Source organism: Borostomias antarcticus, assembly GCF_949987555.1.
Source record: "Borostomias antarcticus genome assembly, chromosome: 2".
Lineage (NCBI taxonomy): Eukaryota > Metazoa > Chordata > Actinopteri > Stomiiformes > Stomiidae > Borostomias > Borostomias antarcticus.
In genome coordinates, this window is record NC_140235.1 from 10,576,802 (window position 1) to 10,593,884 (window position 17,083).

Sequence of the window (17,083 nt, forward strand, 5' to 3'; positions counted from 1 at the left end):
GTGGGTATATTCTGACTAAAGAAGTGGGTATACTCTGACTAAAGTGGGTATACTCTGACAAAAGAAGTGGGTATATTCTGACTAAAGAAGTGGGTATACTCTGACAAAAGAAGTGGGTATATTCTGACTAAGGAAGTGGGTATACTCTGACTAAAGAAGTGGGTATACTCTGACTAAAGAAGTGGGTATATTCTGACTAAAGTGGGTATACTCTGACAAAAGAAGTGGGTATATTCTGACTAAAGAAGTGGGTATACTCTGACAAAAGAAGTGGGTATATTCTGACTAAAGAAGTGGGTATACTCTGACTAAAGAAGTGGGTATACTCTGACTATAAAAGTGAGTATATTCTGACTAAAGAAGGGGTATACTCTGACTAAAGAAGTGGGTATCTACCTCAGAGGGCGCCCTGTCCCAAGTGAGGCCCCCAGCGGTCGCTTAGTTCCACCTGGGGCCAGCCCTGGTTAGCTGGAGGTGAGGAGCAGAGTGTCTGGTCAGAGTGACAGACGTCTCAGACCGATGCTCCTGCAGCAGCTGGCGCAGAGTGGTGTCTCTGTGTGCTGCTGTCGGTCCCGCCCGACGGTGACGGATCGTGTGACGGTTGTTCTTGCGTGACCTCCAGGCTGCGCGACGGGTCAGAATATCTCCTCAGCACCTCGTCACGCGTCATGATGAAGAAGTGGATGCTGGAGATCCAAGCCAACGCCGGTAAAACGCAACTTTAAAACCAGTTTTGTTGTTTTGCATCAACTGTATTATCATTCTGTTCTTTTCAGTGATGTTTTGCATGTTTGATTGTGTGTTTGTGTTTATCTCCTACAGGGCTTAGTGAGCCTGTCACTGCAATGTCATCACCAAGCGCCCAAGACCTTCCAATCACCACGTAAGTCATTTCACTATTTCATACTTTCAATGTACTGTATCGTTCACAGGTCGGTGATATAATGTAAAGAATGATGGAGTCCTGCTACAGAGAATAACATCATCTTTCTCTCTCTCTTTCTCTCTCTTAGAAGCTCCTCCCTCTCCTCCAGCTGTCTCTGCCTGGCCAAATGCCACTGCTCCGCCCAGCGTGATGTCACATCCTCCCTTCCGCGGCGAGCTCATGCAGGCGCAGCCTGCGCCAAGGAGATAGTGGTTCTGACCAGAGAGAGCGGTCGCCCCGCACAGTGTCATCCAGCGAGGCAGAGGGACCCGTCTCCGCCCTTCCCTCCACACGCCGGCCGTCGTGGTGAGGGCCTGCGCATCCACAGTGTGCTCAGCGTGTTCAGCTCATTACATACATGAAACTGTATCAGACATTGCAGTCCGTGGAAAACTGAAGTCTCGCTGTGAGCACGGACTGGCTCAGGAAGAGCTTCTTCCCGCAAGCCACACGGCACCTGAATGACTCTATCTAGAACATCTAGTGTACACAGAATATCTAATGTACATAACATAACCACATGCAAATGTCAATAACCCTTCCCCCCATGATTATTTACTATAGCATGTATATAACACACACCCCCAACAGTCATTTATTTATTGATTCATATCCATATATAGCATGTACATAATCCATCCAGACCAGTATCTATCTTATCTTACCCCTATCCGTAAACTGTATAGAAATGGTACTTATAGTGTAATTGTAGATTTGTAACTTATAAATGGAGTATTAGAGTTTATCTGTATTGAGCATAATCTTGGAGCCGGCAGCAACATTTCACTGTAACTGTACGCGTACAGTCTGGAACCTGAATCTTCTTGTGAGGAAGGTTCAGATTGAGCCACTAGATGGAGCCAGATAAGCACTCAGTCAAGGCAGACAGGATCCCGATTGACCAGAGCTGTGAATACAGCCTAGCGCTGACCTTTTAAATGTGTCTCCCAACAGTGATTTAGTCAATATACTAACACTCTTCTGGCTACGTCAGTCTTTAAAACCAATCCTTTCTTTTTGTCCCTCAATGTAACTTCCATCCTCGTGGACTGCTCCTCTCTCTGGCTGCTCTGTGTGTAGGAGAGGCCTCTGGCTCCCTGACTCAGGGGCTGTACGGAAGCCCCAGAGAGAGCGGCTCGTTCTCTTCCGGCGCCCTGGCATCCAGCGGTCAGGACTGGACCAGCCACAAACAACGATCACACTCCTTCACCTCAGGTCAGTACAAACAAGCACTGCTGTACAAAAACCTCAATACTAACTCTGCAAATATTTTGGAAATCAACTGTGCCCACTCTTTCCTCCAATTCGTTCTCTCAAAGCGACGTACCAGAAGATCAAACCCGTGACGCTGCCCCCCGGAGGCCGGAGCCGGGACAGCGGGTCGAGCTACTCCGTGACGCTGGTCATCGGAGACAAGCCCACAGACTTCCCGTCCGCCAGTAAAAGCACTGACTCTCCCCAGCTGCTCGGCTGGCAGCAGGACTCTGCTCTGAGGAGCTATGCTAGCCTGCCTCGGCCGCGCAACAAGTCCGTCTTCAAGAAGTTCTTTGGGAAGAAGGACTGAGACTGGAGGAATGACACGCACCAGAGATGGGACTCTGAGGACGCTGGGGGAGACCCGTCACTGTTTTAATGTGCAGTGCACATTTCTGTAGAGGGAGTCACATTTATTACACACAGTATTTATATTTCGAAGAGACGGGGACCATTATTAGCCTATACTGTATGTCGACCGATGCAATTGATTCCCACTGAAGTCTATTTTTTTCCCATCACATGCTAGTCAACCCTATGCTTACGGTCATTCTGTGCAAGAACATATGGTGTGCAAATCATTTAAGATTTTTCTGTTTTGTGTGAGAGTTTGAGAGTGTGTAATGTAACAGATTTGATATCTTCGGTATGAAAATGTTCTTGTCCCATATTCCACCAAAATCATGGTTATTCTTTGCAAACATTATGTTTTACTTGTGGATCACTGTATCTTTAAGCCTTTGATAACCACACATTTACAGTAGATGTACACTTTTCATGAGGCATTGCTGAAATGTACACAGACTTCACAATGCCTCTGAATGCGATGGACACCACCAGTTTCACCATTAATATCCTCTTTACAGACACATGTAATCAGCGGTGTTGCTGCCATCATAGAGTCCTGCACAAGAACATACAGCTTACACACAATGTCATACATATTATAGCAGTTTGAAACTGCCCGTGCTTATTTTGATATCACTAACTCAACAAGCTTCATTTGTACTGTTTTCTAAATGGCCATATCCATATCAATAAACCAGAGAAAGAAACGTGTCCTTTGATCCAATATAGCTTTGATATGATTGTGAGGTGAAATATGGGTGAATTGACTGTTGTCTCTACTTGTGCCCGTAGGTCTGTTTAGTGTGAGTACTGTAGATGGTCTTTGAAGGGTCAGAGTAAAAGAATATAGCTCATTCACAAACACTTCAAAAGGCCTGTTGTCATCTCCCCCGTCTTTGAAACTCCTGAGAGACGGAGAGCTTGCTGCCACTGTGGAGATGAAAGAGCCCGGCTCCAATCAGCTGGCCGGAAACACACCCAGATGACCGGGAGGTTTTAGCATCTGAAAAGCTGCTACAGACAAAGAGGTGGGTTTCATGTTGATAATGAACCTTCACGAGGCCCTGGCCTAGTATATGAACCTTCACGAGGCCCTAGCCTAGTATATGAACCTTCACGAGGCCCTGGCCTAGTATATGAACCTTCACGAGGCCCTGGCCTAGTATATGAACCTTCATGAGGCCCTGGCTTAGTATATGAACCTTCACGAGGCCCTAGCCTAGTATATGAACCTTCACGAGACCCTAGCCTAGTATATGAACCTTCACGAAGCCCTAGCCTAGTATATGAACCTTCACGAGGCCCTAGCCTAGTATATGAACCTTCACGAGGCCCTAGCCTAGTATATGAACCTTCACGAGGCCCTAGCCTAGTATATGCAAAGACTGTTTCAACTTTGCATATATTATTGCTGTATGTATTCCTTGAGTAAAAGAAAGATCATTGAGAGTATGGGCAGATGAATGCCCCCCTCCCTCCGACCCTAAAACAAGATGCAGCGGAGGGATAGACTCATGAGTCAGTCTCCAAATGGTAGCGGAGAGGCGGAGATCTTGAAAGTCTGGCATCGCGAGTCTAGTTGAGGATGGAATCCAGTCGGAGTTGAGCAACACTTTGAGGTGACTTTCATTCATAAAAAGATGAGGGATTGGGGATTCATTAACCATGTGTTTGTCCCATCATGCTACCACGGACCAAGACCATTCTTAGCCAATGAGCTATCAGCCAGGCGACTACAACAACTACAATAGGCTGCTCCATTCCACCCCACAGATCAATCTGCCATGCTCTCACTTAACTCAACACAGACCATCAATTTGCACTACTCAACACCAATCAATACAAACACCTCCGCACTGAGGCACTAGATGGCTGTGGTAACGCAGGAAACACCAGGGCTAAAGCTATACCGCATTACTACCGAGCACTTACTAACAAAGGTCATTTAAAGTGTTAATTCAGAGAATATATGATCCACTGCCACTATACCCACACCCAGAAAGCCTAGTGGATCAAATTTCCTTAAGAGAAGTTGGATCTGAAAAAGCCCTTAGGGAGGTATAGGCAGCTGCTACTATAAGATATTCACGTGTATCTATTAATGCTTTCAACATATTTAAACATTTTGGTTTGAACCTTCAGTAATTGGTTTGCAACTAATGTCTAGATTTACACCTAGAAATTTGCTGATGGGGCAATTTTGCTCTCAGAAAGTGCTCCTGCGGCATTATAATCTGGATTACAAACGGGAAGCTTTTGCTACAAGTCTGGTGTGTGAAGCCGTCATACACATTTAGTCAAGGCATTAATCACGGCAGGTCAGCTGTCTGGAAGTTATTAGCTGTAATATTATTGTACACTGTATAGATGACTCAGCCTTTTAGGTGAAATCTACAGAGCTGGCACAGCCCTCCGCAACAGGAAAAACTGACATCAGTCAGGAATCACAGGGCTCTTTCTCACAAGCCTCCAAAACATGCGAGACCTCTCACCAATGAGGGAGCCTAACTGCATTCATTCTTACCCTACCATTCATTCTTAGGTGAGAGAAACAGTCTCATTGCCATTTTCATATCTGATTTGAGCTATCCATCCCATTACTCCCATTACAACATGTGTGAGACACGCTGCCCTTGCTAGGTAGAGCAATACAAACACAAAGTGAAAATGCTTCTTATTGACTGGGCATTATCAATCAATCAGTTGTCATGCGAGAGGTGGCTGATGTCACCCAGTCTTGTCCTCTCTCTGCAGGGTTGAGCAGGAGGGTCGGAGGGGAGGGTGGGTTGACTGGTCTGACGTCGGTGACGGGCCATGGGATCCAGGGTCCCTTGTTTCATAGAGGTCAGGACCTCACTCCGGCTGATGTGGGAGGTGACCCTTGGTCAGAGTTCATTCGCAGGAGTCAGATGCTCAAACTTAAAGGTTTCCCAGCGGCTAAATGTAAATATGAAATGAACTGCACCATAATTATTATAATGAGATGTACCAAAATGAATCACCACAGTACCGAACATGTGACCCACAATACTATAACTTTTCCCACTTGGTCAAACATTGCCAAGTTTGATGTCCCCTTACAGTCCTGTGGGATTTGATGCTTGACAATGGGTATTGATGAGGAAAAATAACTCACAATTGATTTCTTCCCTCCCCTGACCTCTGACCCTCCAGTCATCCTCCCTTCAGACTGACGGCTCCCAGGGTCACGACCCTCCCTCACAGAGAGAGAGTGTGTCACTCACCACACTATGGCCTGGAGTGTGTGTGTGTGTGGAGGACATCTATATAGACGGTCCTAGAGACAGAGATCCATTCTCTACACCCACCTCAACTGTCAAGCTCCCCCCCTGCTCAACCGCCAAGAGCCCCAAGGACACAGCTCCTCACAGGTGCGCCTGTGTCTGTGCCGTCCAGACGGAGACAGGGCGCCTGCACTGGAAGAGGCGGGAGGGGGGGTTGGGGACCAGCTCCTTCCTCCGGGTCACAGGAGCTGTCACATTTGTTCACAGAGCACCAGCACAGATCACAAAAGAGCCACGAAGGGCCAGAGTAACGAGAGAGCGGTGGCCTCAGGCCTGTACTCATCCCCTGCTGCTGACGGATATTGGTGCTGGTGTAACACACACAATGACACATGAGCGTTTCCTTCCCTCTACACGGGTCTATAGGAAACACTCTGGAAGGCTAGCTGCAATACTCCATCATAATATTATGTCAGCGATGAAGCGATAAAATGACCCCGGAGGCCTCTGTACATCGACACGTTACTGATCTAAATGTAAACATATCGCAAACGTGAATGGATTATAGGAGCAGGACTGATGCGTTTGTGTGTTAAGAGCCAATGCCTAGCTCTCCCTCCCCCCGGCCCTTTCATGCTCTGCTCTGAGCTTTGATCCCCGGCTTAAAAGGTAGTCTGGTGCCGCGCCGTTGGCCATGACACAGGCTTTGAAACCCAACGCTGCTGCTGCAGCCCCAGGGAACCCATGGAAGTGATGTCATGCTAAGTGTGGTTCCAGAACCACTGGTGGTGGTGGTGCAGCAGTGTGGAATCATGGTTAAAGGCCAGATAATATGCACTCGTACAGTCATTGGCTTTGTCAAGCAACACAAAAGGGAAACTGGAATCCAACCTTCTGGTTGCGCTCGTTTGCACATTAAGAGTGAATAATATGCTTCCTGGCTATCTCTTCCCTCCCCCACTCCCAACGGTTCCAGGAAAATGGCGGTGGCTGACGTCAGGTGGCCCAGAGGACAGCCAGGTGCTGGAGGAGCAGCTGGAACGTCGTCCTCTAGAACAGTGGTTCTCAACCTTTTTTGAGCTCTGGACCCTTAGCATATTTAGAAAAATCCTGAAGGACCCCCCACATCAATATACTGTGTATATATACAGTAAGGGAAATAATTATGTGATCCCCTGCTGATTTTGTACGTTCGTCCACTGACAAAGAAATGATCAGTCTACAATTTATCATCTAGGTTTATTTTAACAGTGAGAGGCAGAATAACAAAAAAAATCCAGAAACAACATTTCAAAAAAGTTATAAATTGATTTGCATTTGATCAAGTGAAATAAGTATTTGATCCCCTATCAACCAACAAGATTTCTGGCTCCCACAGACTGGTTATGTCCATGAGGCACACAAATTAGTGCTCTGCCTTTAAGAGAGTGCTCCTAATCTCAGCTCGTTACCTGTATAAAAGACACCTGTCCACAGAAGCAATCAATCAGATTCCGAACTCTCCACCATGGCCAAGACCAAAGAGCTGTCCAAGGATGTCAGGGACAAGATTGTAGACCTGCTCAAGGCTGGAATGGGCTACAAGACCATTGCCAAGCAGCTTGGTGAGAAGATGACAACAGGTGCGATTATTCGCAAATGGAAGAAACACAAAATACACGCAATCTCTCTCGGTCTGGGGCTCCACGCAAGATCTTGCCTCGTGGAGTTTCAATGATCATGACAACGGTGAGCAATCAGCCAAGAACTACACGGGAGGATCTTGTCAATGATCTCAAGGCAGCTGGTCACCAAGAAAACAATTGGTAACGCACTACGCCATAATGGAATGAAATCCTGCAGCGCCCACAAGGTCCCCCTGCTCAAGAAAGCATATTAACAGGCCTGTCTGAAGTTTGCCATTGAACATCTGAATGATTCAGAGGAGGTCTGGGTGAAAGTGTTGTGGTCAGATGAGACAAAAATGTATCTCTTTGGCATCAACTCAACTAGCTGTGTTTGGAGGAGGAGGAATGCTGACTATGACCCCAAGAACACCATCCCCACTGTCAAACATGGAGGTGGAAACATGATGCTTTGGGGGTGTTTTTCTGCTAAGGGGACAGGACAACTTCACCCCATCAAAGGGAAGATGGATGGGGCCACGTACCGTCAAATCTTCCCGTACCGTCAAATCTTCCCTCAGCCAGTTTGACCCAAAACACATGGCCAAGGCAACAAAGGACCACAGGGGGTCTATCTAGCCCTGGTTGAGAACACTGCTCTAGAGAAACACTGTGTAGCACTGTAGAACTTACAGAACTGGGACCAGGGTCTAGGCTCATGGGAGCAGTTTATGACTAGCTAAATAATGATATGACAAAGAACAATGATGCATACCACAGACCTGGAGCTAAAGTTTGAACTGCCGGCTTGTTTTATGTAGAAAGGTTTTGAAGCAAACATACACACATACATACAAGTTAGACAGGAATTATTGATTCAAATGAAATATGAAATTATAGCTCGTTCCCAAACTTTCTCTTTCTGGCTAGGCGGCTGCTGATTGGCTAATCAGCGCCTCTCTTATTTCAAGAACCAGTAGGCTACCCTTTTAGAGCAACAGAATGAACTGAAAATAAGCACTTTATCTGCAATCTTATCTTTGGATAAATTAACTTTTAACGCTATTTATTTATTTATTATTAACTATGAATTATTTATGTAATTGTAACTGTCTTATTTATTATTTCAACCTGGGTTACATCTGCTCTAGAGAAACACTGGTCCAGAGTAACGCTGCTCTAGAAACACTGCTCTAGAGACCACTTTCAATACAGGCTGTGGCATGTTAGCCTACAGTTACAGGAACAAAAAACAAAACTACCAGATAGTATAGGACTGTGTTTAATTTCCTGTGGCTGATCAACACAGAAGACTACTTTACTGAGACTGTTATCCTCCTTGGGTTTCACTATCACACGGTCGGTGTCGGTTCAGGCGCTGTGTGGTGGTTGGCCTGCACGGCCGTCATCTCGTCTACCGGACTGGTGATAGCCAGCGAGAGGAATGCCCCCTCCACATCCCTCCCCAGTGAGCCTCTCTGTCCAGGGCTGCAGTTACGCCCCCCTGGGTTGACGTGGTCTCTGTAAGAGAGGGGATACATGCCCTGACACAGACATCTGTCCTGCAGATGCACAGTGAATGCATTACCGAGATAAGGATATCAAGAGAAAATACTGCTCATATCCATCAAGCCTTTTCCCATATTTTCTTCTACTACTTTAGGCTACATCAATACACACAGCTCCCTTGAGACCCTATCCATATCCTATTGCAGCAGTAGGCTGGTAGTCACACAGTGACACAATTGGCCATCAGTGAACACTGGGGTGCTTGTGTCTGTGATACGGCAAGCATGAAAATGAATCTGGTCTATTGACATAAACGGACTCATGTTCACATTTCACTCTGTCCCCTATTCAGCATCTAAAGTAGAACACAGGTTCTATATTGTGCTCATATCAAATGCAGTAAATACAGTATTTCATGGAACTGATATGCAGAACGGGTATCTCTGATTTCCAGTCTGCACATACAATAAGGAAACAAAATATGTATAGTGTGTATTGTCACTATACCACACCAAGACAAACTCACCCACACACAGACACACACACACGCTGGTGAGGGTGACCGTGTGGCAGGGCTGGCATGACTGGCAGTGCCCTCTGCCCTGTTACATAATCCATCTGTTCGGGTGCTGCAGGGGGGCGGGCAGCCAGCCGTATGCTCTGGAGAGCAGTGGACACGCAGTGACAGGGCAGACCTGCATCGTTTAACGACTGTATGGATGACCTTTTAAAAACACCATCCGTCATCCACACAAGTTCTTCTGATGGTTGGCATTCTCACAGCATTGACAGGGGACGGTGGATTTCCACTTTACAGGTCCAGAGGACATTTCTACGGCAGTTCCATTCGGTCAGGCGGAGTTAAATTTGGACCCCGTGCCCGTTACTGGCCCTTTATTCAGCGGGGCCCGTCATCGGCGCGTTGAGCAGATGCTGGCACAGTGGCACGTCTGACGCAGTTAGCGCCCGGCTGGCAGAGCTGACCGGAGCCGGCAGGACGGGCTTCATCAGTCAGGAAGGACAGGATCACATGAGAGAGGAGAGGGAAAAACAACAACAACAAAAAGCTTCCAGTTGAGCTTTTACTTTGGAATGACCTGGCGACCATCTTGAGATTAAAACAGATGACATTATGTGGATCTACAAAAATACCGCCTCAAAATATGTGTACCTAAGATATGTTATAATGCCTTGTTCTTGGCAAATAATGAACCTGAGATTTTATTGGTTTAAGTGACTTTATTCGAGATACAGCATTAAGCCATTCGAACACATGAAAACCGTGGCTCCAACCAAGCATGCTCTCAAACTGGCATATGATTATGGAAGGTCCTGTGACCTATTCCATTTGCAGCTGAAGATCCCGGCGCTGAAGGCCACCGTTAATGCAGGCTAGACAACATTTACAGCTCTAATTCCATATGCGGGACCTAGCTTCTCTGACCTGCATTAAGCACTCTAAATCCCATTCAAATGCATCTGACAACAACGTTAAGCCCTCCCTTTAGTGTAATGAAACACTATCGTCACCTTTTCACAGATTACGGTACATTTCCAGGGGACATTGTATCAACAATGATCGAAAATACATTAATTTCCCAGGTTGCTGTCAAAAGCTTAGGCTATCAGATCTTACAGTTCCTATAAATTATTTTTTATAAATCATTTTTAAGAAAGGCTGAATAAGAAGGCTCACCTATCTTTAATACGATGTGTGACGCCACATTTACTGCGGTTTGTTACCTCAATTTTTGGCGCATAAAATATATCTAATATGAAACAGAGAAATAAAAGCACACAACAGTAGTAAACAGCCATAAACATGAGAATAACAAAGGTTCTGGTACTTAATCTGAGTGGATATAACCCGGTTTCCTTCCTGTCATATAAAGTGGTGGGAAAATGTTAATTTAATACACTTAAACTGCTTCAAAACACACTTTCCCACCACATCTGCAAATGGTGTGTACAGAGCCTCTGACCCATACAGAAACCAAATGATTTAGACAAACAAAAGTGGAAAATATGACGACTACACTATATTTATCAGGACTGACAAATCTTTAGTAATCTAGGAGTATTTCATTTCCCAGTGCATGTTTCTGGTTTTCTTTTCCCAGTGCATGTCTTCTTCATGTTCAGAGATTAATAAACCATCTGGGGAACTGTCAGGGTGGTCTTGTTAAATATTGATTCACTTTCCACTCATGAGCAGATCTTCAATTTAACAAGACAAGTACACAGGACGCCCGCCTACCAGATGAAGTAGGAGACCTTCTCTCAGATTACATTTTCACTGATTCTGGTGAAAACATCAATATCTGACATGGGGGAGAGGTTTGTGACCTGACACAGAGGGCTAAAGCCAGCCTTACTATGTGGGCTACTGCATTCCTGCATCAAAGCTCAGCCTGTGTAATCTTCAACCATGCTCTCTCAATCAATTATTCAGAACGCAATCCATTTCGAAGGCAGTCTTCAAGAAAAAAAATAAAACAGGAAGAAGTAATTACTTGCCTGAATGTATGCATGTGACAAACTGCACTAAATCCTCCCACTGAAATGAATGCGCTTCAGGTTAGGTCATCGGCATGTCATGAAGAGCGCACGAGTGTTCCATTAATACTTGGCTGAGGACATGCAGTACGTTGAGGAAAATGTCAAAAGTTGATCTTCTGGATAAACTTGAAGCTTCACAAAAGGAACAGCTTGCAGTTATCACTGTTGGAGATCGGTTCAGCTGAAGAGAGTTAGGTTCTCCACCCTTCCTTGTAGTTCAATTTTCATCATTCTTGTTCTCAGGTAGATTGTTTTAGACAATCGTGTAGCGCTGACACAATATCCTGTAGGATGGCATCTCTGTTTTCCTTGGACACCTGCGTGGGAGGGGTAGATTACCTGACTATACTGTCACATGATAACCCTAAATTGATGGTAGGAATCACAGTGGCCAATGACCCATTATATCCTAGGTGTATGTCTGCCCCCCAAAAAAACTAACAGTAACCTATATTGAATCCAAAACCCTGCTGCGAGTCTACTGGGACACAATGTTCCAATGTGTGCTTAAAGTGTACTTATCCTTAGTTTATGTCTAATCCACAACGAACCATGATCAAGCTAAAACACAGCATCCAAGTCTTATTTCATTATTGCAACATTGTCCACCAAGGTGTTAACTTTATTTAAAAAACAACTAGGATATTCCAAACTATTTGGAGATCTGTGATCTAAAATTCTTTACACGTTGCAGACAATCCTTTGTTGTTGGATCAGCCATGCGTGATCTCATCTTTAATCCCTATGTTATAGGCAGGGGATAATGGCTGGCTGAGCCCCTCTGCGTTAGTCAACAACAGAATGAGGAACTGAAATAGATTTCCTGCTGTGGATGTAGCTTTGAGTAAAAGCGAGTGAGTGCCATTCTGATTTTAGAGATAGCATGTGTAAAATACAGCTATTATACATTTCAGAATGTATAGCACATTTGCTGGATGTGTGTGTGTGGGGGGGTGTGTGTGTACTCACAGTGAACACCTTGACATCCCTCCTGCTCCGTACCTCCTCCACCAGGCCCAGCGGCTTGCCCTTGGGGATGGGGATGGTTCCCAGAATGCAACAGCCAGCGCTGTCCAGGGACTGCCTGACCGCCCTGACGAACGACTGGCTGAACAGCTCCATCTTCCCGATCTCATCAATGACAAACACATTCCTGCTTCCCTTCCCCGCTGAACCAACCTGACCCAAGACGGTGTTACAGCTCGTCAGTCATGCACGAACACATACAATGAAAAGATTGCAGTGTACTCTAGGCTAGTTAAAGACCACAGAGTAACAGAAAGTGTAAGATAAACCATATAAACTCAGTTTTACATACAGTAAGGCAAACTTGCTTGTGTGTTTCACATCTGTTTATCTTAGCCCCTAGGTTATATGTTTCACATTGACCGATGACAGGAGTGCGACTCTTTGATGGCGATAGCCTCTGCCAACACATGCGGACATCATGGAGGAACCTAAATGATTAGACACACTGTGAAATGGACTGATGAGTGGAACATGTGTAGTCAAGGCATGGAGCCCTTCATACGTGTGCAGACGAACCATGGGGGATTAATCAGGGCTGGTGACAGCCAGACGGCACCACTGACACTAAAAACGTCACTCGGGAATTTACGCATTTTGCCGTCCTTAAATTATACCATCAGCTTTTGAGGATTTGGACAGCAGAGACGCTTTGATAAGTTGAAAAAATGAGTGCTTTTTCTCACTGTGAACTACTAATAGGGGTAATTTTAGATGTGCAATAGCTTACATTTTTGAAGAGGGGGAGAGCCAGATTTTCAAATGAGGGAAGATCAACCACATACTGGCCAACTGTGTATTCCCGTCTGCTGTGGGCGGCACCAGCCAAGTCTCTAGTTGAAAAAGAGGTAAGAGAACCAATAGATCAAATAAGCACTCAGATCGGGAGAGAACAGGTCCTCCAATGTAAGTACTGTATGTGGTCTATCCAAGTGTGACACTGACATGTGACCCCTACCTGATTCTGGACAGGTGACCCCTCTTCCCGTCTACAGTGACAACATCAAAGCCAACTCTCCGGCCGGACTGCCTGACCTCCTCTGTGTAGAAGCCCTCCGTGGCCACACCTGACGACCCCAGAGCCTCACAAGCCTTCTGGACCAGTGTGGTCTTCCCCACTCCTTCACAGAGGGATGGAGTGTTCATTCATGACAGAAGAATGGCAAATCACAGCAACATGGGACTGTAACATCACTGAATAGCAGGTAGGCTGCAACGAACTCACGGTATGCTGAATCTAAATGGTTAATGCTGTAATGCTATGCAATAAAAAGACTGTAATGTCATTGAGAAGTCTTCATTGGCGTTAAAGTCTGATCAAAGCTGGTTAGCTAACGTTTAGCTAACATTTGTTTGCATTAAAACGAGCTGGCTAAACTTAGCAAACCTAGCTAGTTAGCTTGCTACAGGATATGTCGTGACAAGTGTCTGGTCGGATCGGCACTAATAACCCATATATTTGTATTTACCCGGAGGTCCTGTCAAGAAAACGTGCTTGAACATTTCCGATGATCCGTTTTTACTGTCTACTAAACACTTGTTCCCACTACACTGAGCTCAGCTCTGCTCTGCTGCTCCGCACGCTGCCCTAGTCCACTCAGAACACACCCGCACATGCGCACATCAGTCACGATAGGGAACGATTAGCCTATATAAGGCTTTAACATCCAGGTATGCATTTGGACAGAATACAAATATTTTATGAGGGAAGACTAAACGCTTTATTCTGATAATTTACAAAGACAGAGAAGTAATAGAAAATATACACATATTATACATTGTGGAGTATACCATATCAGATTTTTTTTCTTTACTCGTTTGCAAAGCAGGATTGGCCTTTCACAAAGTATATCCTGGGAGCTTATTAGCTACAAGCTCAGAAACATGTTGGTACTTATTCTTGAACCCCAGTGAACCAAGCTCATCTCCCACCTCCTTGGCCTCATGTGGTTCAGGGGAGGAGATTGAATCAGTGGGCATGTTGCTGTCCACAGAATATCCCCCGATTGGGCCACAGCCTTCTTTAATCAAGTCACCTGACTGGCTCCTCAGTGAGCTTTTAGCTCTGGTTCTGTCAGCCTGCTGTTCTCTGGACCGGACTGAGCCTCCGTCGCTGCTGTCCGAGGAACCGCTGAGCGGCGAGGCCCGGGCGCGCGGCCGGATGACGTGTGTGCCCCTCAGGGACCTCTGCGGAGACCCGTGAGCTCTGACCGGCACCGGGAGCGCCGCTTTTCTCTCACTCCTTATTGAGGGGCCGTCGGAGCTGGAGAGCTCATCGTCCGACACGCGGCTCCTCCTGGTCTTGACCGGCGCAGGCTCCGGACTGCTGAGGGGGCCGGGAGAGAGCCCGTCCAGGCGGTCCGGAGAGCACCCGTCTGTGGGGTCCAGGCTGGTGAAGTCGTCAGCGTACTCCTCTGCAGCCCCTGGACTGTTGCTGCCGGGTCCAGCAGGCGTACTGCTGCCCCTGCTGCTGCCTGATGGGCTGTGGTTCTGGTGTTGGATGCCGCCACACCCAGTCTCTGGTTTGTCTAAATCAGAATGATCACCAACGCCTCTTTCGGCATCATCGCTGTGATCCGACTGCCGACTCTGCGCACTGGGAATGCGTACCCACAATTCCCGGTCTTTTTTTGATTGTAACGATTTGTTCTTTGACAGTCGTGGTGGAGAGATATCATCTGGGATATTTGGGGGTTTCTGTGAGGCGGTTTCTTGCCGTGCAGAATCTATTCCAATACTGCTTATCAACGTGTCAATATTTTCATCCAGAATGGCACTCCCGTTGAGTGCTTTTGTCTTGTTGTTGCTCTTTCGCATTTTACCGTTTGATCGCTTTCCACTGGCCTTGTGTGTCTGCGTTTCGAACAGTTCCGTGCACTCATGACGCCTGGTTACACCAGCAGCGACTCTCTTCATCCTAAGACTGAAGGTTTTGGTAATCCCAAACACCAGCCTCCTGGGAGGGGATGTGGGACGCTTACTGCCAATGTTGGCCTGATCCCTGCGTGGGGAACTTGTAGTGCTGTTGGCCAGAGGCTGACTCTTCCTGAATAACCTGGGAGTGGGTGACCCTGGAGCTTTATGCACTGATTTGGTCTGGGTCTTTGCTGAGCACACAGGGGCCACTGGACACTCCGTTACAGGTCTGTAAATCCATGCCAGGTTAGGGTGAATAGAGAGGGGCTGCTGGTGCTGCATCTGACTCTGACCACTCAACTGTGAGAGCTCAACAAGAAGAGCGCTGAGCAGAGGCAACTGTCTCAGGGCCTCCCCAGGAACAGATGGCACTGCATCATGTGTTTGCTGCTGGTGCTGGTGTCCATGGCTGCTAGACTGCACAGCGTGTCTTTGGGGAGCGTCCATTTCACGCTCCGGCTTCTCATCCTCTGAGCTCAGGTCAACATCCTCAACCCTCAGTGACTCAAGGTCCAAGGTTAAGGATTTATACTCATCCGTCTCATGTCCCTGGTCTTGTTCTGCACGGCAGCTGTAGAAGAGGTGTGGGGGATGAGATACGGTTGGGTCCTCCTCATCATCATTATAGTGCTGCCGACTTTTGAGTGTTTGCTTTTTTTTTCTCCTTTCAGCACGCTCCGTTTGTGTAGCAGTTGAAACAACAGCTCTCTGCTTTACCTCTGACACTACTAGCTCAGTTGGCTGTCCTTCTATTTTGATGTTCTGACAAAGCACATTGCAATCCAGCTCAGGTGACTGTACATTTCTTTGCTTGGTAGGAACTGTTACCCTTTCCGCGGCATTTGAACTTTTTTTGCCTTGTTGTGTAGTAATTCCCACTTTATATACCCTGTTCTCTGGGATATGTGGTAATAAACTAGCTCCCAGACTTACAAGTTTGTAACCCATGGAAATTAAGCCAATTTTCTCACCCATGAGATTAAATACATCAACAACTGCTTTCTCTCCTTGAGAAGAAGGAATGGAGATACCAAGAGACTCCACATCACACCTTATTCTGTCGATCAGTTTAGCCAGAGAGATCAAGGAGGTTCCCATCAACTTTGGAATCTCTTCTTTCATATCCAGTACCATGACATACAGCGGGGTATTGGACAGATGCGCGTGGAGAGAGGTCAGATTAATTTTGAACAAACACGACTTGCCTTTGTTAAAGGCGTAGTCAAATGTATCAGACTGAAGTTGATGAAGCTGATTCTCTTTCTCGCAGTCATCATGACCAGAGTCTTGCAGCACTGCAGCCACAGGCTGGTAGATGAGTAGAGTTGGAAAGTCCAGAAGACGAACTCCGAGTGCAAGTTCTTTCGAATTTGTCCGTGATGTATTTCTATTGATACGGATACATTCCACCAATAGCTCGAATGAAAATAGTGTTTCGAGGTTATTATCCAGTATTTGTGTTGTCATTTTGATAAGAGGACGAGAAGCTGAGAAACTGTTAGTACAAGCTAGCTAGTGCTAACGTAACGTTAGATGCTGCAGGCTCACTCGTGTGAGATCGTTTGCTAGTAATAAGGCCAAGGACGATTATTGTCCTCGTCTATTAACGGCACACAAACTGAGATCAACCTTGACTACGTTGAATATAGAAAGACAAAACATTCGCTGGTGATTCTGTGCCATTAATTAGCTAGCTA

The 17,083-nt window shown here is 46.2% G+C and overlaps 2 protein-coding genes across 2 annotated transcripts; both read right to left on the minus strand.

Moving 5' to 3' along the window:
* Positions 1 to 10,158: 10,158 nt before the first annotated feature.
* ntpcr (nucleoside-triphosphatase, cancer-related) lies at positions 10,159 to 14,062 on the minus strand. The gene is made up of 5 exons (XM_084460320.1): positions 13,940 to 14,062; positions 13,429 to 13,591; positions 13,201 to 13,303; positions 12,414 to 12,623; positions 10,159 to 11,761 (listed from the first exon to the last, which is right to left on the minus strand). The coding sequence occupies exons 1-5, from the start codon at positions 13,971 to 13,973 to the stop codon at positions 11,684 to 11,686; spliced, it is 588 nt and encodes a 195-aa protein (XP_084316446.1). The 5' UTR covers positions 13,974 to 14,062; the 3' UTR covers positions 10,159 to 11,683.
* Positions 14,063 to 15,904: 1,842 nt separating this feature from the next.
* map10 (microtubule associated protein 10) lies at positions 15,905 to 16,853 on the minus strand (the record flags this gene model as incomplete). Its single annotated transcript, XM_084453220.1, has 2 exons — positions 15,905 to 15,957; positions 16,244 to 16,853. The coding sequence occupies 2 exons, from the start codon at positions 16,851 to 16,853 to the stop codon at positions 15,905 to 15,907; spliced, it is 663 nt and encodes a 220-aa protein (XP_084309346.1).
* Between the last annotated feature and the right edge of the window lie 230 nt (positions 16,854 to 17,083).